Source organism: Ovis canadensis, chromosome 5 (genome assembly GCF_042477335.2).
Source record: "Ovis canadensis isolate MfBH-ARS-UI-01 breed Bighorn chromosome 5, ARS-UI_OviCan_v2, whole genome shotgun sequence".
NCBI classification, from domain to species: Eukaryota; Metazoa; Chordata; class Mammalia; order Artiodactyla; family Bovidae; genus Ovis; species Ovis canadensis.
The window spans coordinates 108,359,014-108,385,084 of NC_091249.1; the positions used below are offsets into that span (position 1 = coordinate 108,359,014).

The 26,071-nt window shown below is 39.8% G+C and overlaps 1 protein-coding gene across 1 annotated transcript in view; it reads right to left on the minus strand.

Annotated features, from left to right (window-relative positions):
* Positions 1-12,046: 12,046 nt before the first annotated feature.
* PCSK1 (proprotein convertase subtilisin/kexin type 1) overlaps positions 12,047-26,071 on the minus strand; it is a 52,542-nt gene continuing 38,517 nt past the window's right edge. Inside the window, exons 10-14 of the mRNA XM_069592590.1 lie at positions 23,154-23,387; positions 20,711-20,868; positions 19,259-19,392; positions 17,357-17,518; positions 12,047-15,145 (exon numbers count right to left, since the gene is read on the minus strand). Coding sequence (XP_069448691.1) covers positions 14,768-15,145; positions 17,357-17,518; positions 19,259-19,392; positions 20,711-20,868; positions 23,154-23,387 — 1,066 coding nt within the window. The 3' untranslated portion in view covers positions 12,047-14,767. The remainder of the gene's footprint in view (positions 15,146-17,356; positions 17,519-19,258; positions 19,393-20,710; positions 20,869-23,153; positions 23,388-26,071) is intronic.

Consider the following 26,071-nt stretch of genomic DNA (forward strand, 5'->3'; position numbering starts at 1 on the left):
ATTCTCTGCTCTCCTTGAGATTCTGGACACAAAACACAGTAACAGAGAAGTCGTTTCACTTCAGCAGAAATAGATTAGAAGTGCTTCGGAAAGGAAGAGTCAAAACGTCCATAGAATAGGGAGGTGGGAGGGAGGTTCAGAATGGGGAACACATGTACACCCGTGGTGGATTCATGTCAATGTATGCCAAAACCAATACAATATTGTAAAGTAATTAGCCTCCAATTAAAAGAAATAAATTTATATTAAAAAAGATGGTGAGAAAAATAAAAAACCTGGGCAGGTGGATTTCATCTGCCTTCAAATTTGAAGGTTCTTTTCTTAATTAGGTATGAGATTTTCTCCTTTAACTTTTCCCATAGCTGTACAAAGAAAGGCACTACAAAAAAAGATCTTGAGTATTTTCAAGGGCTTGTAAAATAGAATGAAGGAAATAAAAATTCTCTAAATTCATCATTTGGGATAATTTATCATTAGCTTTTTTTTTATGCTACAGGTTTATTGAGATATAGCTGACTTACAATGTTGTAAAAGTTTAAGGTGAATAGCTGATGATCTGATACATGTTATCTTAACATATCCATCACTTCATAGGTATCTTTGTGTGTGTGTGTGTGTGTGTGTGTGTGTGTATGTACAGTGAGAACTTTTAAGATCTACTACCTTAGCAAGTTTCACATATAAAAATACAGTATTGCTAACTGTAGTTGCCATGTTGGATATTAGATCCTCAGAACTTATTCATCTTGTAGTTGGAAATTTGTACTATTTGTTCGCTTTTATCCGTTCCCTGCTGCCCGCCCCTGCCTCTACCTTATTTCAGTTAACATAGTGCTCTCAAAGTTCATTCATATTGTCACAGATGGCAGACTTTCCTTTTTATGGGTGAATAATATTCTATCTTTCATCTATATTATCTATCTATCTCACCTTTTTGCTATTCATCTGTCAGTGGACACTCAGCTAACTTCTCTTGGTTATTAAAATAATCCTGCAGTGAATGTGAGGATACAGATATCTTTTTGAGATAGTGGTTTCATTTCCTTCAGATATATACCCAGAAGTAGAAATACTAGATTATGTTATAGTTCTGTTCTTAATTTTTTTAGGAACCTCCATACTGTTTTCCATTGTGCCTATACCAATTTACATTTGCAGTAACAATGCACAAGTATTTCCTTTTCTCCACATCCTCAACAGCACTTGTTATTGTTTGTCTTTCTGATAATAGCCACTGCCATTTAAATAGGAATGAGGTGATACTTAACAATGGCATTGATTTGCAATTCCCTGAGATTAGTGATGCTGAGCACCTTATCATGGATCTGTTGGCCATTTGTATATCTTTGGGAAAATGTCTGTTCAGTTTCTTTGTCTATTTCTTAACTGGATTATTTGGTTTTTGTTTGTTTTTGCTATTGAGTTGTGTGAGTTTCTTATGTATATTGGATATGAACCTCTTATCAGGTATAGGATTTGTAAATATTTTCTCCCATTACATAGTTTGCCTTTTCCTTTGGTTGATCATTTCTTTTCCTATGCAGAAGCTTTTTAGTTTGACATAGTCTCACTGGACATTTTTTTTTTAAACTTTTGTTGCTTATGTTTTTGGTGTCATATCCAAAAATTTATTGCCAAGACCAATAGCAAGAAGATTTTTTCCCCTGTGTTTTCTTGGGAATTTTTTAGCTTCAAATCTTACATTTTAAGTCTTTAATCCATTTTGTTTTAATGTTTGTGAGTGGTATATGATAGGAGTCCAGTTTCTTTCTGTTGCATGTGAACATTCCTTTTCCAACATCATTTTTTGAAGAGGCAGTCTTTTCCGCTGGAGTATTCTTGGTCCTCTTGTCAAATATTAGCTGACTGTATATGTGTGGGTTTATTTCTGAGCTCTCAATTCTGTTCTGTTGGCCTATGTAAATGTTTTGATGCCAGTATCATACTGTTTTGTTTATTAGAGCTTTGCATATAGTTTGAAATCAGAAAGTATGATACTGCCAGTTTTGTAGTACAGTTTGAACTCAGGAAGTGTGATACTGCTAGAATTTCAGTAAAATACTAGCAAGCCAAATTCAACAGTGCGTTAAAATGAGCATATACTATGATCAAGTGGAATTCATTCCTGAGGATGCAAGGCTGGTTAAACCTATGCAAGTCAATAAATATATGAAGCATCACATTAATAGATGGAAAATCAAAGATCAAAATTAGATGATCATCTCAATTGATGCAGAAAAAGCACTTGATAAAATCAACATCCTTTCATGATAAAGGCTCTCAACAAATTTGGTGTAGAGGGCAATGTACTTCAACATCATAAAGACTGTATATGACAAGTCTACATCTAACATGATACTTAGTGGTGAAAGGTTGAAAGCTTTTCCTCTAAAGTCGGGTTCGCACCAATTTGTCATAGTGCTGGAAGGCCTAGAGGTCTTTTTAAAGTATAGTCCACCGACCTTTGGAGGCTCCCAAACCCTGGAAACCCTATAAGGGTGTCTGCAAAGACAAAACTATTTTCGTAATAGTCCTGACATCATTTGTCTTTTTCCCTTTAACATTTGCACTAATGGTGCAAAAGCAATGAATAATAATTGCTCATTATTGCTAAATAATTCAGCTTATTTAGGCTGAATTCATCTGGATAGACCTGCTTCAAACTGTGAGTTGACTGGATTTGGTTCCAGAATGTGAATCTGCTCCATATACATTTGTTTTGGAAACAGGCTGAAGGGGCTGTAGCTCCCAGGAGCATACTCTTCTCATAGCACTGACACACTGAAAAGCAAGAGCCAAGCCAAACTGTGGGAACAGATTTAAGACCTTGATTGTATCATGTCCACTGATAGACCAAAGCAGATCAAACTTAGCACCCATAGGCCATGAAAGTACACTGTCCACTGGGGCAGAGAGAGTAGCATGAATACTAATGATCAGCAGTGGCACCAGCTACATCACTAGTCGTTATATTCTTCACCATCATGAACTCTTGGGTAAGAAAACCCCCTAAATCCCATGACACTCAAGACTACCTTCAGTGGAGCACTTTGCTGTGTACCTCATAATCATGGTTATCTTGTGGAAGAGCATTTGTGAAGTTTGAGTTGCACATTGAATGAGCTGTTTAGTTTTTTTTTTTTTTCATGACATATCATCTTTACTTAAAAAAGAGTGACTGGAAGACGAGCTAGATATTCTGAATTGGATATTTGGCAGAAATTTATTGATAATGAATAAAGTGAGCCTGCTACTTCATGGCAAACCCCACTGGCAGTATTTGTGGCAAATGATACAATTTTAGCTTTCTGGTGAAATTAAAATTTTGAAAAATTTGTATCTACCGTCATGAGCTTGACAACTTCTTAATACTTAAAGACTTTTATGAGTTTGTAATCATAATAGCAAATGTGCTTTTAAGAAATATTATATGATAAAAATGTGTCAACAGTTGAAAGGTGTATATGACTCATTGAATCAATATTTTCCAAATAACAGCGCATGGTCTTAGAAAATTATGTGTGGGTGAAAATTCTACTTAAAGTTTAAGATAGACCAATGGATTTTAGCCTTAGAGAGTGCAAAAAGTTGGATACAGTTTCAGAGTCTACTTGCTTCTACTCTTTAAGAAGCTGCTGGTTGGGTTTTGAAGCAGCATCAAAGAAGAATATCCATAAGTATATTTCTTCCTTTCTTCCATTTTCATGTATATTTCTGTGAGACTACATTTTCTTTATATTCTTCAAGCAAAACATAATTTTGTAGCAGGCAGAATGCTGAAGTAGGTAACAGAATCCAACCTTCTATTAAGACAGTAAAGAGATTTGCAGAGGTATAAAACAATGGCATTCTCACTAACTTTTTGTTTTGGAAATAGTTATTATTTTTTAAAAATATGTCATTTATGTTAGTATACAATGACTTTATTATTGTAATTCTGGCATTAACAGCTTAAACGTTTTTTAATTTAAAAAAGTTTCAGTGGATATCACCCACATTAACAAAAGCTATTTGAGGTCCTTAGTAATATTGAGTATAAAATAGATTTGGTTCCAAAAATTTTTTTAATTGCTACCTTAATAAATCATTCTTGGGGAATTTTGCATTTCAGTTTTATGAGGCTATACCAAGCAAGTTATATAGTCAGCAGTAGATTAGGATGACCTCCCAATTTGGATAGGAAACAGAGAATAACAATCAGTATCAGTCACATAAATAATTAAGTCCAAAAGAAAAACAAAGCTTTAAAAAGCCTGACACTTTGTTCACACGCACTAAAGACCGATGACCTTGGTTACTGACACAAGATGGTAAATGCAGCTCTTGGTCTCCTAGGGAAGCTCTTTGCTTTGCCACGTCATATACATGCTCTTTTGATCTCAGATACTGGTTTTCTGTCTGCTTTCTTTGTGTTTAATACCTCCAACATATGGCTTGTTTCTCTGACTACCTTTTATAATGTCATTTCACTGAGAGCTTTGAGACTAGTATGAGGAATAATCAGAAGACTACAGTTTTAAGTGGGTTTCCTTATCAAAAATACATAGCATTATATGACATTCTTAGGATTCAGGATGGCATATAATACAGAGTTGAATAAAACTATTCAGTTCGACATAGTCAAGTGTATTATTACCTGATTTAGACCATAAAAACAGAAGAGGGAAAGCAGCTGGGTGAAAATAGCCAGAGAAAGAAAAGAAAGATGTTTTCCTGCTGCTTTTCTGATGTCAGCACTTCTTTTTCTGAGCTTTGAATGTATCTCTTCATTTCCTGTCTCCCTGGGACTCTGGCTTCTCAGCTAGAGTCTGATAGAACTTGAAGCGTGCCGTCGGTACAGTGAAGTCACCTGTGCGCAAATGTGTCCTCGCCGCTTATTAGCTATGTGACCTTGATCAAGTGACTTCGCCTGTCCGTGCTCTAGTTCCCTTTCTCTATGATGGAGATAATAATTGAGTCTACATCACTGAATGAAGATTAAGTGACACAATCCATGTGCCTGCTGCCAGTGAGTCCTCCATGGGTATCAGTAATGACTCTTGTTTCCTCATTGGTGCTTTTATCTCAACTGTACTTTAGATGAGTAGGAAAAACAAAAGAACTATATTAGATACTTCAACAAATGCATGTTAAATTAATATATACCAGGCATTGTTCTAGAGTTAGGAGATACAAGATGAATGAAAACAGTGTTCAGAAGGGCAGACGCCTTGTCCAGGTAGCATGTTATTTTATTCCTAGCCCCTATCCAGCTGTCTGACATAGAGTAGGTATTTTAAAAATGGGTGCCAAAATCAAATAATCAGCCTATGAAGTAACTATAATTACTCTTATCATTTTGCAGGTAAACTAAAAGGTAGGAAGATTCATTTATTCTGTGTCACCTAGCTAGTAAGTGACAATCAGAACTGAAATCGTCTCAGCTTGACTCAGCTTGGAGTTGGTATGCTGCGTCTCTAGGAAGGCAACGCTAACACTGGCTATCATAATGCTTGAGAGGTATGCATTGGGATCCTTAATTTCTAGTTTCTAAAGAGGGTCATCACCCTGCAGGTAATCCAGCTGTTCCAAAAAACATATCCTAAGTATTTACTGAGTATTCACCTTTGCTAATAGGACACTGTACTAATGTTTGCAGACCTATCAGTTGACATGAAAGATGTTAGTAAAACTTATACCCCATCCAGGGGGACAGCTGCTAATTAATTAATTATGTGATTTGCCTTTGTGATGAATGCTGTATGCAACTGTTTATCAAAAGTTCTAACTTAATCTGCTCGAGTGACCAGAAAGTCTATCCCAGTGAAGGGATTTTCAAATTGAGCTCTGAAGGGCAAATAGAAAATAATTAACTAGACAATAAATTGAGAACCTTTCTGGCAGAATAGTAGGAACCCAACACGGACTCAGGACATTGCAGTAGGGAAGAAGGCCAGTGTGCTACACCCAGGGGGTGAGAAAGGCAGTAAGACGCATGAAGCTGTAGAGACAGGATACGGCCAGGTTATCCAGAACTTCAGAACCAGGTTAAGCATTTTGGTCTTCCCCTAACTTCAGCAGGATTTATAGAAAAGTGTGTTGTGACAAGATGCACAGTTTAGAAAAATCACAGTGTGAAAGGACTCACAGGTGAACTCTGTTGAAAGATGGCACTGTAGACCAGGATAATAGACTGGAGGTGGAGAAAAGTGGGTAGATTTGAAAGATATACCTGTGGGATAGACTTTATAGACTCAGTAACATAGATCAGGTAGATGAGAAGGAGGCTGACCCTATTTTGTGGGACCTGAAGCTTATGGAACTGGGAAGATCCTCCAGAAATTGATTTTCTGTAAAAAGGGAGGTCCAGAGACCTTGCATGCAGAACTCAATGAGGTCGAGATGATTAAGGGAAGGGGCTTCCTTTCCTGCAGCTCATTTTATTGAGGGACAACCCTTTCCCCAGAATCTTTTGCAGCATTTCTCTCAAGCGTAGGAGGTTGGATAGAAAAATAGATGATCCATTTCAATTTCAAGACTCTCTGACTGTGGCGGGTAGAAAACAATTTCGGCAGGCGCATTATCTGTGAGACAAGAAGGCAATCCACACCCATGCTCTGGTAGCAAAATACAATTATTTAACAAGATATTTTTGAAAGAATAATTTATGCTTGGACAACAGAGATAAACTGAGTGGTATTCAACAAACTGGGACAACGACCACTCTGTCTATTATGGACGGGAGTGGCTGGGTGGGTACCCTCTTTTCTCTTCCTTCTCAGTTGTCGCCCCTCATGGAGATGAGTTCCAGCTCTTCCTGGGATCACTGTGGGTGGACTCTGACTCATCCCCTTGTTGGTAACGGTTGGCACCTGTTTTCTGTCAGCTAATGTGTGCTGCAGCATTTTGTACGGAGGCAAGGAGGAGGCACGAGCTGTACACGCTCAGAAATAATCAGGCATGTGCTGGTTGTAAGCCTTACTTGTGATAGAACCCAGAATCATGCTGGGAAAGTATTAACTGGAGATGGTTTGCTGGAGGATCACATCTCTCCACATGAGCTGAGAGAACACTAATCCTGGAAGATGGTCCAGGAAACAGGGATTATGTCTGGAGAAATGAACATCCCTCTTGAAGAGTGAGGATGCAAAGCATTGTTTTGAGAGGACTTCTGAGAACTCCTATACAGTAAAGGAATACAAAAACTCACTTGCTCATTCACTTTTTCACTGCTGTGCGTGACCAGGGAGTCCCTTTTTAAGACACCTACCCACACACACACACACACCACAGATTAAGAATACACTTTGGGGGATAAAAAGATACATTAGCATCAAGGCAGGATGGAGGAGCCTGGTGGGCTGCAGTCCATGAGGTTGCTAAGAGTCGGACATGACTGAGCGACTTCACTTTCACTTTTCACTTTCATGCACTGGAGAAGGAAATGGCAACCCACTCCAGCGTTTTTGCCTGGAGAATCCCAGGGACAGGGGAGCCTGGTGGGCTGCCGCCTATGGGGTCACACAGAGTCGGACACGACTGAAGTGACTTAGTAGCAGCAGGAAGGGCAAGGAATGCGGAGAAAAATTAAATGGCCCACCATAGTAGAAAATGCCTAGAGTTTATGCCCAGACTAGCGACATCCTGGTTTTCAATCTGTTTTGGTAGCCCTTGGGCTGGACTACACATAAATTCATGTGGAGCTGATTCTTGATCCAAAGGATGCTAGTGGGTTTGTCTCTTGGTCCTTTAAGAAAAGGGCTTTGGTTCATTTCAAAATAGGTCAAAGTGATTATTGAGAAGGACAACTGCCTCTCTCATTTTTCAGTATATTCAGATTTGAAATTTTGAGTAAAGAAGCAGCATAAAACTATCTAGCTGTTCCTGGAAGAGTAAGATTGTCTATTAAGGTATCAGTTTGAAAAGTTTGGAGCTACAACTGAAAAGTCAAAGAGGATGACATGGTGAAGAGTTAGGGTCAGACAGACCAGTTTTAAAATTCTGCTTGGCTCTGTGATCTTGGACCAGTGACCTCACCTCTCTGAATCTCATCTTCAGTATCTGTGAAAACATTTCCCTTGTAGCATAATGCAAGGATTAGAAATAATACATCCATTCTCATGAATTATCTCATCACTGACAAAATATAGAACCCATATGCTTAATATGCAATAAATGTTCACTTAATAAAAAGCTATTTCTAGTCATTCTAATAGCAGAAAAGAACTGATAGTATAAGACACATTGTATTCATTTGATTCCCATGCTATAAATGTTTTCTAAAATGTACGTCCTCTTTTTGTCTTGCTAATGTAAGGCAATAGCCTGAAATTTCTGCCAAGTTAAAAATCTCATTTCTACTGCTTGTTATCTATGTGACCTTGAACAAATCAGAGCAGGTCTCTCTGCCTCAATTCTCTAATCTAAAAATAGGGACATATATTATTTATCTCCTATTTCTTTTGCAATTCCTGGGTGCCTTCAGCTGAGCAATGCACTGTGCTGCTGATACAATTAAGGACTCGTTATTTTTAACATCAACATTTCTCAATATTTTATAAAATGCTTGCATTTGAAAATTCCCAACTCATTGCACACACACAAAATGATTGGCCATGAGACAAACTTAGCTCACTATTTCCTTTCTTCTTCGACTCCTTTCTCTTCAGTTGTCACCTCTAGCTTTCCTTGGCTTTGAGTAGCTCTTCTTTGATACTTCCGTTTCATTGTGGTCTAGTCTTCACTGACTACAATTAAATAGTCTCCAGTGTGACCCTAGGGGAAATTTCCCATTGGAATGACAATTCTCAAGGCACCATCACTTTGACCAGCAATAATTTATGGTATTTCCATCTTCTTTATTGATTCTAATTTTTTTTCTTAAATTTGTAGATAAGAACTACAAATTCACATCTATTTGACTCTCTTTTCACAGCACCATGATAATAATATGAGCAGTAGTTTCACTAATAATAAAAACTAACATTTATTGAAAATGTATTAGGCATAGGAACCATACTAAATAATTTACCTGCATTATCTTATTTAATCTTATGAGTGGTAGACTTCATTGTCATAAATGAAGAAGCAGAACCGAGAAAGGTAAAGTAACCTTCTCAAGGGCACACAGCTAGAATACAGTAGAGTCAGAATTCACATTCACTTGCGGCTGATGGAAGAACCTACACCTTTAGCCACTTTGTGTTGCTGTTGCATTTTCAGACTTTTTTTTTCCCTTGAATAATAATGATGCAAGAAGTAAGTGTCAAGGATATAAGGCAGAACCAGACATAGAGGCTACTCTCCTCACATCAAAACGTCATCTAGAATTATAAGTCATCTGTTGCTGGGGCTGCAAGAGACAGGGGTAGAGATAACAGTAGAAGGGAACAGTCACAACAGCCTTGGAGGAACAGATCTGAGGTTGTTTCCCCCTATCTTCTCCTATGAACAAGAACCCTTTTTGAGCCTGTGGGCCCTTCCCCAGGTAGGTAAATGTTCAACGAAGATACCTACAACATAGGCTTCTATGGAGGTGGAGGGTATGTGGCTGTGGATGAGAGTGAAAGTGCTTTGTGGAGTTTCAGGCAAACTGTTTGGAATACAGTGGAGGCCGGTTTTAGAAACCAGGAAGTGATTTTTGCCTCCTTTGTACATGCCTTGGGAATGGTGGACACATAATGGCCATAGTCACCTTTTTGTCATGCACTGATGATAAGAGTATGTGTGTTAGTCACTCAGTGGTCTGACTCTTTGTGATCCCATGGACTGTAGACTGCCAGGCTCCTCTGTCCACGGGATTTCCCAGGCAGGAATACTGGAGTGGATTGCCATTTCCTGCTCCAGGGGATCGTCCTGATCCAGGGATCAAACCCAGGTCTCCTGCACTGAGGACAGGTTCTTTACCACTGGTGCCCCTAGGGAAGCCAAGAATAATGCTCACTTAGGAGAAGGCAATGGTGACCCACTCCAGTACTCTTGCCTGGAAAATCCCATGGACGGAGGAGCCTGGTAGGCTGCAGTTCATGGGGTCCCGAAGAGTCAGACACGACTGAGCGACTTCACTTTCACTTTTCACTTTCCTGCATTGGAGAAGGAAATGGCAACCCACTCCAGTGTTCTTGCTTGGAGAATCCCAGGGACGGCAGAACCTGGTGGGCTGCCGTCTGTGGGGTCACACAAAGTCAGACATGACTGAAGTGACTTAGCAGCAGCAGCAGCAGCAATATACAAGCAATACAAATTATACAAGTGTACAAATTGCAGGCTAAAACCGAAGTGAGCAAAAGCTTCTTCATTATTTTGTAACAGAACTTTATTTCTGCTAAAAGTTGCTTTTCTAATAAGTGGTATGAGCTTGATCTCAGCCAGTCATGTTTTCTTTCCTTACTCTGGGGTTTCATCTAGCTTCTGAGAGAGGCTGGTGGACTGTGACAGTATTGGATGAGGGAGAGAGGGTAGCATGGATGTCTGCTCTGAGCATCCATTCTAGTCTTTGGGAAGTCTCATGCTGATGATAAGTGTGGCTTCATTGTGTGACTCCTTGCAGGTATGTGAGAGTCATTTTTTTCTCTCTGCTTTTGTTTACCTCCTAAATAAACTGCCTGTACCCAGTCATTCATTGTCTAAGGCTCTGCTTTTAGGAGGAGCTGAACCAAGACAGATCTTTAAAGATGAAAATTTCAGAGCTTGGGCAGGGTCTCTGCTTATCCTTGGGATCAGTATTAAGAGGTTTATGGCTTAATATTGGCTCTTTTTTTGTACTCTAGGCTCAGGAAGGCACAGTTTGAAAGGGATAGAATTGGTAGTGGAATGAACACATGGAACTTTTTCTTTCATTATTTTGTGATACACTCAGGCTGTGTAACCAACTACTCGGAGACTGTTGTCAAGGTGACAAGTTCAGTTTATTTAGGCTGCACTCATCTGGACAGCTCTGCTTCAGACTGTGAGTTGCCTGGATTTAGTTCCAGAATGTGAGTTTGCCTCGTATACATTTGTTCTGGAAACAGGCAGAAGGGGCTTAGCTCCCAGAAACATGCTCTTCTCATAGCAGTGATGCACTGAAAAGCAAGATTTAAGATCCTTGATCAGCTCCTGTCTGCTAATATTTCAGCCAATGACCAAAGCAGATCAAGCTTAGCATCCATAGGCCACAAAAGTACACTGTCCACCAGGGCAGAGAGAGTAGCGTGAATAATAATCACCATCATGTGTATTAGTGCTATAGCCTTGCAAAATTATCATCAGGCGGTTAGGGAATGCTCTTCCTTCTTCTGGGTTTAAATTTATATTTAGGAATTAATGTCTGTCCTTGGGACATGTGTGTGTATTTGTGTTTATACTTGCAGCCTGCGCATGGTTAATCCAGGACTTACTAAGTAGACATTCCAAAGAAATCAAACTATCTTTAATCCCCCTGGTGGAAAGACTTTGAAGATGGCTAGATGTGGAGAACAAAAACCAGTTGAACAGTTCTTCTGGAATTCTTGAGAAATCGTTTTGGTTTTACTGAGTATTTATAACTTAGGAAGGGGTAATGTAGTCTGGGGGGAAACCAACCTCTGCATAGGAAGGCGTCACATTCTGAAATGGTGGGTGGAAAATCCTGGAATAAGGGTTTGGAGCAGGAGAGAAAATGGGCTGAGAATAGGAAGTCAGAATTAGAAATTGGGGGGCTTCTGACAAGGGGCCCCTGGGAAGAATTTAATGCTGAGTTGCTGTAATCCGGCCGATAAACAAAGTCACAATTAGTAGACTGTTGCAAATGACTGCTCTCACATGCTGTCCCTGTAGGTTTTTTTTTTTTTTCCTCAGCACTTCAGCTAATGCTCAGTCACACAACTTTGTGTGTTGTCACCAAAAAAAAAAAAAAAAAAAAAAAAAAAAAAGTGAAAGACTGGCCTATAAAGCAAGGTGAAATATACCTATTAAAGTAGATTCTTAAATTGTCTTTAAGAAAGCCCATTGAACTTAATGTAAACCTTCGCCTTTTAGTTTTTACAGTTCATTTAGGAAATATAATAAGAGAAGGAGATCCTGTTTTTGTTGGAAACATAAGCTTCTATTTTCTTTTTGACTTAGTGAGGAACCATTTATTCTTCAGATTTATAAGCATATTGTACATATTCTGGTTAATACATCAAGCGTATAATGTGGGAGTTCCTTTAAAAATGCTAAGACCACACATGTTAAACTCAGCTACACATTATATTAGGTTATGAGACAAATGTCATTTTTAATACCACAACATAAACATATTACACCTTTTATTTTTCTCACTGACAGAGGAACATGCTTTTCAAAAATATTTTATTGGATGAAATGTTCTTACTCTCAGGAAAATTTTGGTTTTTAATATAATTTATTATGCCTTTTAAAATTCTTTTGATAAAAGCATTTGGTAAAGCATTACAAATACCTGTAAAGAAAATATAGTTTAAAATTCTGAGGGAAATATTATATAAGTTTCCTCTTTTTACATTTTCACAAAAATCCACACAGGCACTAAGAAAGACTGACGAAAATATTTCAAGTCTGAACAATATGTTCCAGGTTGGAAACATTCAAACATGACTTTATTTAACTATTAAAGCTTCTCTTGATTGAACCTTTGGCTATGGTCCAATGGTTGGTTGGGGTTTTAACCAGAAAAAGATACTGTTAGAAGGATGAAAAAGAAAGCTTCATACAAATTAGCACTAGTTTGGGAGTTTTCATCTGTTATTTTTTTATTGCCCTCTCTGGGCTTTAGCTATATTTTTTCATTGGTTTATTTTTAACTCATTGAAAACTTAGTTATTTTTTTATAGTAACTCTCTGATGCTTTTCAGCTTCATGCAATACCTTTGGATGTGCTGCAATTTTCCAAAATTCTATTTAACACTGTGAATCATACAACATCTAATACCTCCATGATAGAGAGATACTGCTATTCCTTCAGGGGGACATACTCAATACATCGTGCGTATTGCTCTCGAAATACCCTCATTCTGCACAATCGGGGGTGAAAGTCTGTCTTACCAAATTCACTTTAAAGCAAGTGACAGACGCTAGGGCTCTCCTGATCTAGTTCAATGGAGTTCTCTTCCTGGTCCAGCGGCCTAAGGAAGTTCAGACTTCATGGAAGGATCGCAAACAGCCGACTGAGTGGGAGAATGCAGGTACTGTCAGTGACTGGAGCCTTTGTGAGAGCGGGAAGCTAGGGGCTTGGCAATTTGTGAATTAGAATAAGTGAGCATCTGGGTGAGGTGAGATAAAACATGTACGTCAAACAAGATTTCAGAGGTATTTTCAAGGGTCTAAAATACCTTTTCTTTTTTGGCCAATAAATTAGATCGTGACAAATTCTTGTAATTATTATCACACAGTTCCTATCTGAAAGAAGTTGGGGATATTTTTTTCCTGATGCTTTTACACTGTGCATGTTCATTTAGTGCAGGAATAGGCAAAATCAAATGCCTATTGAACGCGCGCCGGTCAGGTGGCCGTGATAAGAAGCATGGGTGAGGAGGGCACCATGGGGATGTGCGTCCAAGTCTGTAACTGCTAGGCAGCTGCTACTCAGCTCCGGCCAGCTGTTGCTGAGAGGGAAGATGCACTAACAGTCAGGTTTTATGTGAAATCCCATAGTTTCAATAATCACTCCCATTTTTAAAACATTTAACTTGACAAACAAAATCTAGCTGAGGGTCAGATGCTGCCTGTGGGTGGCCAGCCTGTGTCCTCCGAGTTGAAGCTTGGAAACAATTTGAGAATTTGGAGACTATTATCCGTAAGACTGGAGAAGCGCCTTCGGTGTCAAGGAAACTCAAAGATCCAAAAAAAAACTGCTCCAATGAATGCAGTTTAAAACACAACAAAACCTTCCATTGGCTCTCCCTGGGATCAACACGTTCCTGTTATTACATTCCTTTTCCATGTCAGGAGTGGTGGTTTCCTGTTATGACTATTTAAAAAAAAAATTATGATTAGAAATTGGCCAAGTCCCTAATCAAGTTTGTTCTAAGAAAGCGGTATCAATAGCTCTCTCAGTATTTAGTTTGTGGCTGAGAAAGGAGAAGGCAGGGGGGAAGAGAGGAAGGCCAGTGCTCACAGCCTGAGTCGCAGTCACCTTCAGATCCATGGAGGCCTCTCCATGGTACACCAAGCAAAGAATATTCTGAAACTGCTCACACCAGCCAGTGCAGGGTTTGAGGCCTGTTTCTGGATCTGAATAACCCAGCCTTTCCCCAAAATGACCTAACGGCCTCTTCCTGAATGAGCAGCACTTGGGAGCAGAAAAGCCTGGGATATGAATCTAATTAAGAGCTCCTTCATTAGAGGCTTTCCAAGCCCTTCTTTGGCATCAAAATTTGAAGAACTGTATGGCAAAGACAGGGAACAAGCTATCAGAAACTGTCTTCCTTCCTCTAATTTTTTTTGCAGGTTGCTTTTTCAAAGTAATCTATTGCCCTGTGTACCTTTTATTTTGAGACATGAAATAGGAGGCCTGAATAGGCGTTCTCGTGTGGTATGAGAACCAGGTGTGAACTGTGGCCCCAGAAAGAACAAAACATTTGACTTGTGCAAGCAGGGAAGACGAGCTTTGTGCAATCAATTCAGGAAGTTGGATTTACTGCATGAGCTCCTAGCTTTCAAATATCCAGTTTAGGGAGAAAAAGAAAAAGTACTGCAAAGGATATTAGAAGCAGAAGAATCAAGGACAAAACACCCACTTCAGACACAGGCAAAATCTAAGGGGGGAGGAAGAAGCGTGACTATCTCCAGCTTTGGACCAGCACATATTTTAATTTTCCTCCCTCAGAAGGTCCACCAGGGCTTGGAGCAGCCGGTCGTCCCTGTGCTTATAAGGTTTCGTGTTGTAGAAGCCATCGACATAGTCGTTATACAGACTGTCCTCAGAGTCTTTAAGCTGGGAAGGTTTGTTCAGCCTTTCCAGGGCTTCATAGAAATTTTCGTAAGGGATGTTGGGCTTCGCACTTGGGGGCTTCTTTGGTGATTGCTTTGAGGGTGAGTTTTTGCTGAAAGCGCTCTGCAGGAGTCTCAGCATGGCCTCAGAAGGCGCGCCCTCTGCCAACTCATCCCTTCTGCCCCCGACTCTACTGCCGCTGGGGCTTTGGGATGCCTGAGCGTTCTCATTCGGGCCCTCTTGTGTAGGCTGCTCCTGAAACACAGAAAGCCACCAGGCAGGGGGAGAAAGCTCATTATTTAGGAGCCAGCAAGGCAGCTACAACACACATCCACTGCCTGTGTCTCGCAAGGCCATCTGGGGAATAGAGAGGGTGCAAAGCTTGGACTCACACTAACTGGGGTTTCAGTCTGCATTTTCCCATTCACTAATGCATCTTTGAAGTGAAGTGAAGTGGAAGTCACTCAGTCGTGTCCAACTCTTTGTGACCCCATGGACTATCCAGTCTATGGAATTCTCCAGGTCAGCATACTGGAGTGGGTGGCCTTTCCCTTCTCCAGGGGCTTTGGCACCTTTTTAATCTCCCTGAACTTCCCCCGTCATATGGCAGGAAGAATTCCTCCGTTTCTTGTGGGTTTTGAAGCCTGAATGGAATGATGTATGTGAGTGCACACACCTGTTGGTTTCCTTTGCTTTTCAGCCTGCTATAGTAGAATGCATGTTAGGAAATTTGATAACGTTGAATTCATTCACTTTAATGTCTTAAGTTCTGGATGGAAAAGTTAATTGTAAAAGATAGTATGGTCTTATCCTATGGAAAATCCACAGTTTGCCACTTCCTTTCCTCCCGTCCGTGTTTTGGGAAGGAGCTGCTGATAAGACAGGCAGGAACTTCCTGCAGAGGCATCAGTAATGCTGTCGTGTGGCAGCTCTCTGGAGGCCTCTTGCTCTGTTAGGAGCTGCCCTTTCAGCCGCTGAATTGTCAGAAAGGGTCTGGGAAGAGACTTGGGCAGTGGTCCAGGAAAGGGAGACACTGGAGAGATCAGAGAAATGTTTCTTGGTCACCTGTTGTGGAAGTATTTCACTATTTTAACAATCAAAAGAAAAGTGAAAGTGAAGTCGCTCAGTTGTGTCCGACTCTCTGTGACCCCATGGACTATAGCCCACCAGGCTCCTCCGTCCATGGGATTTTCCAGGCAAGAGTACTGGAGTGGGTTGCCATTTCCTTCTCCAGGGGATCTTCCTGACCCAGGGATTGAACCCAGGTCTCCTGCAGACATTTTACCATCTGAACCACCAGGGAAGTCCTAAACAATCAAAGGGTTCTGTTAATACCCCTTAGGGAATCTTGGAGGAAAAAGTTCTGCAGGGCGCCCCCTGCCTCCAGGACTGTGCCGAGGAGGCCTCCGGGATAGGGCCCCAGCGGAAGCTATTTTGCAGAATGTAAACGGGGCCAGAATATGAGCTGAGGCCGTCACACAGCTAGTTTATACATTTCTTGAATAAAGAATGTCTTTGTATCTTCCAAAACACCCGTCACAGAGCCAGGCCTGTTCAGGGAAGGTTGTCCTGGAAACTCTGATAACCTACCTGCTACAATCTGAGGCACAGTGCCAGAGGCCTGGGGGACACATAGATAAAGAAAATGTGTTTTCTGCCCACCATCTGATAAGGGAAAAGCCAGTGGCTTCTGGCTGAGACCCGGGAATGTAACTGACTGACTTCAGCTTTCCTCAGCAAGTTTCTGAGAAAAACCGAGATTCTGTAGCTCCCCTTGGAGTTGCCAAGAAGCATCAGTTAAGGAATTAGTAAAGAGAAGCATGCATGATTTGGTCACTTGACCTTTGGTCTTCTTTCTGTAAAATGGACATACTGAGATCTATCCTTTTTAGGTTATAAGCATTATAAGTTAAATGAGACAGTGTAGAAAATCCTTTAAAGCTAGGTGCAATACAAACATTAGGTATATGTGAGCATACAAAAAGATAGCTTTCTTTAAAATTTGATACTGTTGTAAATGGAGAAAATTCATGTTCGAGAATTGAATAATATTGAATTCATTCATTTTAATTTCTAAATTTTGGATAAAAGAGGAGGTGAGACAATTTTCTATCAAAAGTAAAGTTCACTTCTACTCCCTTTCCTCCCAACCCATTTTTTAACTCACGTCCTGCCTAAAAGTTAGAGGCAGGTTCACCCACTACACTGTGATTGTGTGTGTATATTAAGTCGCTTCAGTCATGTCCAAGTCTTTGTGACCCTATGGACCGTAGCCCACCAGGCTCCTCTGTCCATGGGATTCTCCAGGCAAGAATCCTAGAGTGGGTTGCCCTGCCTTCCTCCAGGGGATCTTCCTGACCCAGGGATTGAACCCACTGCACTGGCAGGCAGGTCCTTTACCACCAGCGCCACCTGGGAAGCCCAGTTCAGAGAAGAGCATGCCAGGAAGAACAGAGCCACACAGACCTCCCTGGGATCCACCACCTTCTCCACCCCTCTTCGGTCATTCTGCACAGTGTTATAGGACGTGTACACCCGGGGCTCTTTCATGTGCTCTGGCTGGGAAGAGGTCCCGTGCAGGATCAGCTTCCAGTTCACGATTCTTCCTTCGTTTTGCATTCTTCCAGACTAACGAATAAGCATATATAATGTTAGTGTGTGTTCTGAGCAGTATAAAACACACGGCTTCAAGATAGCTGAGAGATTTTATAGTGAAAATCTAATTTTCAAATTCTGTGCATTCCGTGTGTAGAGCTCTGTGTACAAAGACGTAAATCACTAGACTCACTCTTGCTATGAAAATGAGTAGTTGACAGGTTCAGAGATTTACAAACTGGTTGTTTTTAATTTGAAAAGGAGAACTCTCTGTGTGAACCTTCTTTTCTATATTGGGTGTGTTCTTGAAAAGTTGACAGTCCCTTATATAATTCCCTTATATTGGAATTATATTTACCAATTATCAACTTGTAGAAACATTCCATTGTAATGAAAGTCTGGAATATTATAAATAGCCTTCAACACTGAGCAGTCCTTAGGAACTGTATATTTGTGGGAATAATAATTTTTACAGGCTCAACAATTATGTTAAAAATAATATGCTAAAATCTAAAATATTTTTTAAAAAACTACTCTAAAACAGTAGTCAGATTTTGCAAACTTGATATAAAACAGTCCCATCTTGGTTAACAGATTTTCTTAGTTTCCTTGTGGTGACGTTGAGTTAAAGAATGGAGGCCAACTTCAGGAACAGAACCATCAACTAAAAACGTTTTCTTCTTCCCCCTGTGAGAGCAGAAATTTTTACCACTTCCATAGCTAAATCACAATTTTAACAGTCTTTAGGTGAAAGCTGTTCTCAGAGAAAAAAGTAAAAATGACTGTAGAATTTGTATTAATTTAATTGACATCTTCAAGGATTTAAAATCATTTATTTTTGAAAAGTTATCTAGACATTAAATCTGGTGCTACTAATCTTTATAACACTGCTAGCTCTGGAGAGCTTGAACCCGAAACACCATTCATCTATATGCTCACCTATAGAAAATGCTGGAGAAATGATACAAAAATAAATGAGTCAACTGAATTTGAATTTTGCTCCGAAACTATTTTTAGGGACTGTGTTACAATTATAGAAGAATATCAGAGTGTTAGCAAACAAAGAAAACTGAGAAATACTTTTGCTTTTTCATAACTGAAATAAAACAAAAAAATCATATTAAATAAAATATTTTGTCTAACAAGTAAACTACTTCTAAATAACCAGTGTAGTAAATATTGTTAAGAGCTTCTTTATATGACCCCAGCAGATATTAGTTGCTCAGTCATAACTCTTTGCAACCTCTTTGCAACCTCATGACCTGTAGCTTCCCAGGCTCCTCTGTCCATGGAATTTTCCAGGCAAGAATACTGGAGTGGGTGGCTACTTTCTACTCCAGGGGAAGCTCCTGACCCAGGAAATGAACCCCCATCTCTTGCATCTCCTGCGCTGATAGGCAGATTCTTTACCACTAGCACCACCTGGGAAGCCTTGACCCCAGCAGAGTATCATAGTAAAGCTGGTGTAGCATTCACAACCACGCTTATGAATATAGCTGATTCTGGTGTCTGAGTAGCTCATGTGGCTGGCTGTGTTCTGACATGTAAACATTTGTCCCACAGTCTGTCATGATGTGTATCAAAATGTTTTTTCTTCCTTCTTACATGGCTGGTGCCTAATTTTTTAAAAAAATTATTATCTTTATAGCCAAGTGGGCATAGCTTAAAACATATATACCTTCTCCTTGAGTGATCAAAGTTCCTTTGGGTCCTTACTGATGCACTAACTTTAAAAGTGAGCTTGTGGTTCAGTATCCTCTCATTCATACTTACCATGTCTGTAATTCTCAAAGTCCAAGTGCCTATGGGATTCTCTCCCCATGTGTGAACAGACATGAAGTCCCAGTTCTTAAAGCCATTGGGAGATGTGTCCCGCTCTCTTTCAGCCAACAGGACGGTGCTGGTTCCTGTTTTCATGCAAGAAACACAAGCTAATGAGTGTCCTGAGAGAACGGATAGCAGGACACACTCCAGTGTTTGATAACTGAAAGTGAGAGGGGGAAGACATAAGCCTTCCTAATTCCCCTTTGAATATAATGCCAGGATGGCAACATGCCCAAGGGAAAAAAAGTTTTATTCACAGTACTTAGTGCATTGCCTGGCATATAATAAGTTTTCAGTAAATATCCTAGAAAAATACATAATGAATGGATATATTGAATAAGGTTTATTTGAATAAGGAGAACTCAGAGAACTATGCTTATGAACTACATGAAAGAAGAGAGTCAGAGACCTAACATACATATTAATGGAACTATCACTTTGAAATTTAAGAGAAAAATTTTAAAATGTAATAGGTTCCTGAGTCTATAATGCAGCATAGACATAACAAAACCATGTATAATTTACTAATATCTTTTGATATAAAAATTCCCAGTAAGAGTTACTGTAAATTTTCACATCCAAGTTCTCTATAGATCAGTAAATAATATTTTCAAGAGAAAATGTCAATGAAAAAGCATTCTACCAGTATTTGGGGCCAGTTTCCAGATATTAAGAAAGCACATTTCCAAAATTAACAGAGCCAGCTCCAAACCTCTAGTAAGTTCATATTCTAGAAGGATGTTATAGAGATAGCTCATCTTTTTCATACATCATTTATGGGAATTGAATTTAGTCAGTTGAATCCTATTAAAGTATAAAAAAGGATTGGGACAGCTTCTCCTAGTTGGATTGTAGCTTATATTTCACAAACTCTTTACCACCCATGATCTTGTTTGATTTAGTAACCTTTCAGGAAAGGACAAATGTCAATATATCATACCATATACCCTTAATCATGTAATTGTGGAAAATTTCTGTAGTCTTCTCAACTCTCATAGATCAGAATTCTTGGTTTTTTAATTAATTCCTTGGATGTGTCTGATGTATCTGTCAGTTTAATTATTAGACTAACTTTCACTAATGAGAGAAATGAATGATATAGATCAGTGACTTGGGAAAATGAACACAGTTTGAAAATGCATAACTCAGAGGGTTTATTAATTGGTATTATTTGAGTAAACGTCATTCTTTGCTTATCTAAGGATCAGTTGAAATAAACAAAGTAGATAGAGTTCTGATGCCCAAAAAATAAAGCATATTTTTTAAGACCTGAAAGTATTTATTGAAAGACTTAGGCCTATATAGAAGCAAATATCAATCATTGATTTGAAATCATTTAATTTATGCTTAAAATTTTAAACACATAGTTTAGAATAAATTGAATTTTTTTTTTAAACTTACCAGCAGCCGAAGTGAGGGTGACATGAAGGTCTCCTCTGCGGGAATATTCAATTGTTGCTTCAAATTGCACATGTTCCAGTGACTTGATAGCATTTTCTTGACCTTCACAAGCTCTTGTTGGAATTTCTATGATGACTTCTCCATTAGCTTTCAGGGCTCTAAATACATTAAAGAATCATCAGTGAACAAAGTTGTATCTCTTCCTTACATTTTATGGAAATGTATACACAGCACTCTTAAGTAGATACTCAGCTAGGCGTGTTACCTCTGTTATGAGAAGAACCCCATGAAGACAGGCTGATAAATCCCTGGAGGAGGAAATGGCAAGCCATTCCAGTAATCTTGCCTGGAAAAGTCCAAGGACAGAGGAGCCTGGCGAGCTATAGTCCATAGGGTCTCAAAGAGCCAGGACTGGCATGCAAGCACGCATACATACAGATAAACAGAACAGAGTGGAAACCCAGAAATAAACCCACCCATTAGACCTGAAACTGCAAAACTTCTAGAAGAAAACATAGGGGGAAAGTTTCATGACATTGGTCTTGGCAGTGATTTAATGGATATGACAATCAAAGCACAGGAAGCAAAAGATAAATAAAAATAAGCAAGCAGGACCACATGAAAGGAAACAAACTGAAAAGGCAATCTAAGAACAGTAGACAATATGTGAGAAACGGTTAATCTCTAAAATACATAAGAACTCCTATAACTTAATAGCAAAAATCCTAACAATCTGATTCGAAACAATGAGCTGAGGACCTGAATAGACGTTTCTCCAAAGAAGACATACAAGTGGCCAATTGATATATGGGGGGTGGGGACGAAGTTCACCATAATTAATCATCAGGGAAGTTCAAATCAAGACCCAAATCAAGATACCCATCAAGATCAGGATGACTATTACTTTAAAAAAAAATAAAGATAAAAAAGATAAGAAAAGACAAGTGTTGGTGAGGATGTGGAGAAATTGGAGCTCTTGCACAATTGGTGGGAATGCAAAATGGCGCAGCCAGTATATAAAACAATATAAAACTTCCTTAGAAAATGAAACTACCATATGATCCAGCAATGTCACTTCTGGATATTTATTCAAAACAATTGAAATTGGGGTCTCAAAGAGTTACCAGCATCCCCGTGTTCATTGCAGTATTATTCTTAACAGCCAAGATAGGGGGACAACCTAGGTATTCCTCAATAGATGAATGGATAAGGAAAATATGATATTTATATACAATGGAACTTTAGCTTTAAAAAAGAAGGAAATTCTGCTATATGTGACAGTATGGATACAATGGGAAGACATTATGATGGGCAAATGAACCAGTCACAGGTAGATAAATATTGCATAATTCTATTCATACAAGATGTCTAAAATAGTCGAATTCATAGACTCAGACAGTGGAATGTTGGTTTTCTTGGGCTTGTTGGGGTGGGAGATGGAGAGTTACTAGTCAGTGAGCATCAAGTTTCAGTTAAGCAAGATGAGTAAGTTCTAAAGATCAGCTATACATTGTAGCAATAGTTAACAGTTATGTATTGTACACTTAACAATTTAAGGGGGTAGATCTCATGTTGAGTTCTGAACATAAGGGGAGAAAAGCAAATGGTAAGGAACACACACACAGATATTTGAATGCAATAAACCATTTGTTATGGCATCAAATTCAAACAGGTTTGTCTTATATTACTCCAAAAATGGTCCATTACTGAAACATAACTTTTTCAGAAATGATTTTATCTCCCTAATGCATGCCCTCCAAGCCTCCCACCCCTGGATATTTTGTGTGAGTGTGCCTTCAGTATAGTTGTGGTTGTCTTGATACCAGATTCTGCTTCTGCACCTAGATGTAGTGGGACAAGTATATTCTAAATGAAAACCTTAGGGCATAAAGCAGGGTTCTTTTGGAAGTCGGTTTTGGGTAACACTGGTTGGCAAGTGCTGCATCTCATCAATTCGAAGATGCGTTAAAGAAAAACAAACTTAACATCTTTGAATTTGGGATGAATTTTAATAAACTGATGATTTGAAATAGTTTAATTGGCAGTGATTTTTCTTAGTGGTCTATAGGACAGTGGAGCACATTCAGTTCGGTTGCTCAGTCATGTCTGACTCTTTGCGACCCCATGAACTGCAGCATGCCAGGCTTCCCTATCCATCACCAACTCCAGGAGCTTGCTCAAACTCATATCTACCGAGTTGGTGCACATTAGCTTACTGCCATATTATTGGAGATGGGCTATGAAAGGAAAATACAAGTGTGTTGTTAACATGATTTGCAAATCTTTGGTCTCTGTGACCTCTCATGGAGCCATGGGGAACACTGGAAAATGCCATCCCCATCTACTTCAGAAGGGTAGGGGAGAAAAATTAGGCAGAGTGACAAGCATCATTCTCAAATAGTGCCATGGCACACAATTGTTTAAAATTCCTGGAGACACTTACCTGGGCTCAAAGTCATTGTCCTTGACAACACATTCCTTCTTCTCAGGCACACTGCTCCAGGTGCTGGGATCAGCCAAATCCACCAGAGCTTTGGCATTTAGCAGCCCAAATCCAAATCGACTGTTCACCATCAAGCCTGCTCCGTTCTTTTTCCATCCAGGGTTATTGGCCAGTGGGTCATACTCAGAGGTCCATACAACCAAGTGCTGCATATCTCGCCAGGTGAGATTTGGACTGGACAGGAAGTGACCGAAAGAATGTTTAGGGACAAAAAGGAGTTTCCTTGCAAAAGCAAGTGTTAAAAACAAGCATCTCCATTCAGAGATGGCAAGGTGTCTTTTGCAACTGTGCCTCATTATTTTAGTGTGTATCACTATTGGTATATCTTTCATTCAGAATTAAAAATTCAGTCTTATAAATTATTAAATTTTGGTTTTCAGTACTGTAGAAATGTAGGACCAAGTTCTAATGACTTACACTTGACTGGAGCAAAAACTAAAAATGATGACACTTCCTTTGTGCCCTCCATTCTTATGCAGTCCATTAACAACCTTAGAATTTTTGACATTATGAACCCACAGTTGAGGTCTTGACTTCCTTCTTAGGAAGACTCAGATTTAGACATGGACTGGTTACCCACTCCTAAATATTTTTTTGTCTCTTTTTTTTATATGGCAAAAGTGTCAAGAAGCTCTTAGCGACTTGAGCTCATTCTTACAAGGCAACTTGCTGAACAGAGTGGGAATATGCAAGGAGTTCATGTCTTTAAGAAGCTTCAGTCAGTTCAGTTGCTTAGTCGTGTCCAATTCTTTGAGACCCCATGGACTGCAGCACACCCTGCTTCAAATCCAGTAAAAGAACTAAGTCTTTTTAATAACTGTATCTATTGAATCCTGTATTCATACCATAATGTATTGTTGGACTTTGAAGGAGAAATAATTCTTTGGGGATGGAAGGGTTCTAGGGAGGCTCTTCTAGGAGGAAATATTTTGAGATGAACTTTAAAGAATGGGTAGAACATTAAGAAGTGGAGAGCGGGAATGAGAGAGATTAGTCAACGAAACAAAACCTCTGAGCAGGGGAAGTATAGGATATGCCCAGAGTACGGTAACCATCTGGTTTACCGGAGAAAGGAAGAGGGAGGCGAAGAGGAATACTGAGCCAGGTGGTGAGGACCTTGAATGCCAGGAAAAGGAACTTATACTTTATCCTTTGTGCAAGGGGGCGCCATAGAGGATTTTTGAGCAATGAAATGGTATAATCAGAAGTCTTGGTAAAATTAATTTAATAGCAATATAATGATACATCAGAGGTGTGTGGGCGTGTTGGGTCTGTTAATAATGAAGACAAAGCCTTCCCTGATCACCTTAAGATTTCAACTCCCCCATAATACTCCTGTGCTCTCTTATCTTGCTGTACATTGTTTTTCTTTTATACTGCTTATCATCTTCTAACATACTGAGCAACTCATTTGTTTTGTGTGTTATTAGCATCTGTCTCCCGTCCTGGAATCAGCAGTGAAAAGGGCTGAGATTTTTATCCTTCTTGTTCTCTGATGTGCACCAACCACTCAGAAGAATGCCAGGCACAGGGTATATGCTGGGTAAATATTAGCTGGTTGGATGGTTGAACGTGTCTAAGTGTTAACTAGCCTTAAATACAATTTTAAAACTCATTCTAACATGTATACTATCATGTGAATTGAATCGCCAGTCTATGTCTGACGCAGGATGCAGCATGCTTGGGGCTGGTGCATGGGGATGACCCAGAAAGATGTTCTGGGGAGGGAGGTGGGAGGGGGGTTCATGTTTGGGAATGCATGTAAGAATTAAAGATTTTAAAATTTAAAAAATAAAAAACTAAAAATTAAAAAAAAAATAAAACACATGAAAATAAAAAATAAATAAATAAATAAATAAAAAAAATAAAACTTACTACCGTTAGTCATTAGAAGTCTTTCGTGATCTCAGGCCTTTCCTTAGCTCTGAGACCTGCATTGTTCCTATCAGGCCAGTCAAGCCTTATTTACATAAAGAAATGCCTAAGTTGCATCCTCCAGGGTTCTATCTTGCCACTAGGTTGTGAAACAGCCAACAGGGGAGTCTGGCTCAGTTGGGTGTTGTCTCCCCAGAGCTGGTCATGGACTGGTTTAACAATCCCTTAGTGACAACAGGGGGCAGTGCACACTCCTAAACATGGAGGAGTCTGCTCCTTGTTGAAATCCCAGTCCTCACAAGAAGCTTTACAAAGTCTGTAGCTGGTGGCCACATGGGCACGCTGCCCTCTGCATGCCAGCCTGGGTGCCAAGCCCACGCATCACCCTCTCTGAAGGAAGCTGTAGTAGTCAAGGACTCCAGTCCTCCTCTCCCAGCAAGCTCTTTGCATATTTACATTCCTGGGCCTTCTTATCTGAGGTCATGGGCACCTCGGCCAAGGCTTCCTGATGGGTGGAAGAGAGGGAAACCTTGAAAATACCTCTCCCCACTCTGACTCAGTGCCCAGGACTTCTCCACTCCCAGCCTCCCCCCTCACCCCCACCCTATCCCAGAGTCCAGGAAACTATCAGAGGCTTGCATTGGCTCCCTCAACAGAGAGACAACAAGCCCCCATGTCCATACTTTTAACCTGACCTTCAGCTGGTGCACCTTTCCATGGGAGAGGGTGGGGGGAAATGGAACAGGGAAAGTTGGTGTTTTCTCTGGCTTATACCATCGTGGTAAGTGATTGAACGCTTAACTCTTTCATTTTTGGTGTGTTACTTTAAAGCTGCTCTGACACCTAGCAGCTTAATATGCCCTCTCTCTGCTCAGCTGAGCTCCTGGCAAATGGCATGCTTCAACCCAGGGATTGGAAAGACTCTAGTTCAGTGATTCTCCAAGGTTCAAGGCTGCTTGCATCATAATCACCTGGCGCACTTG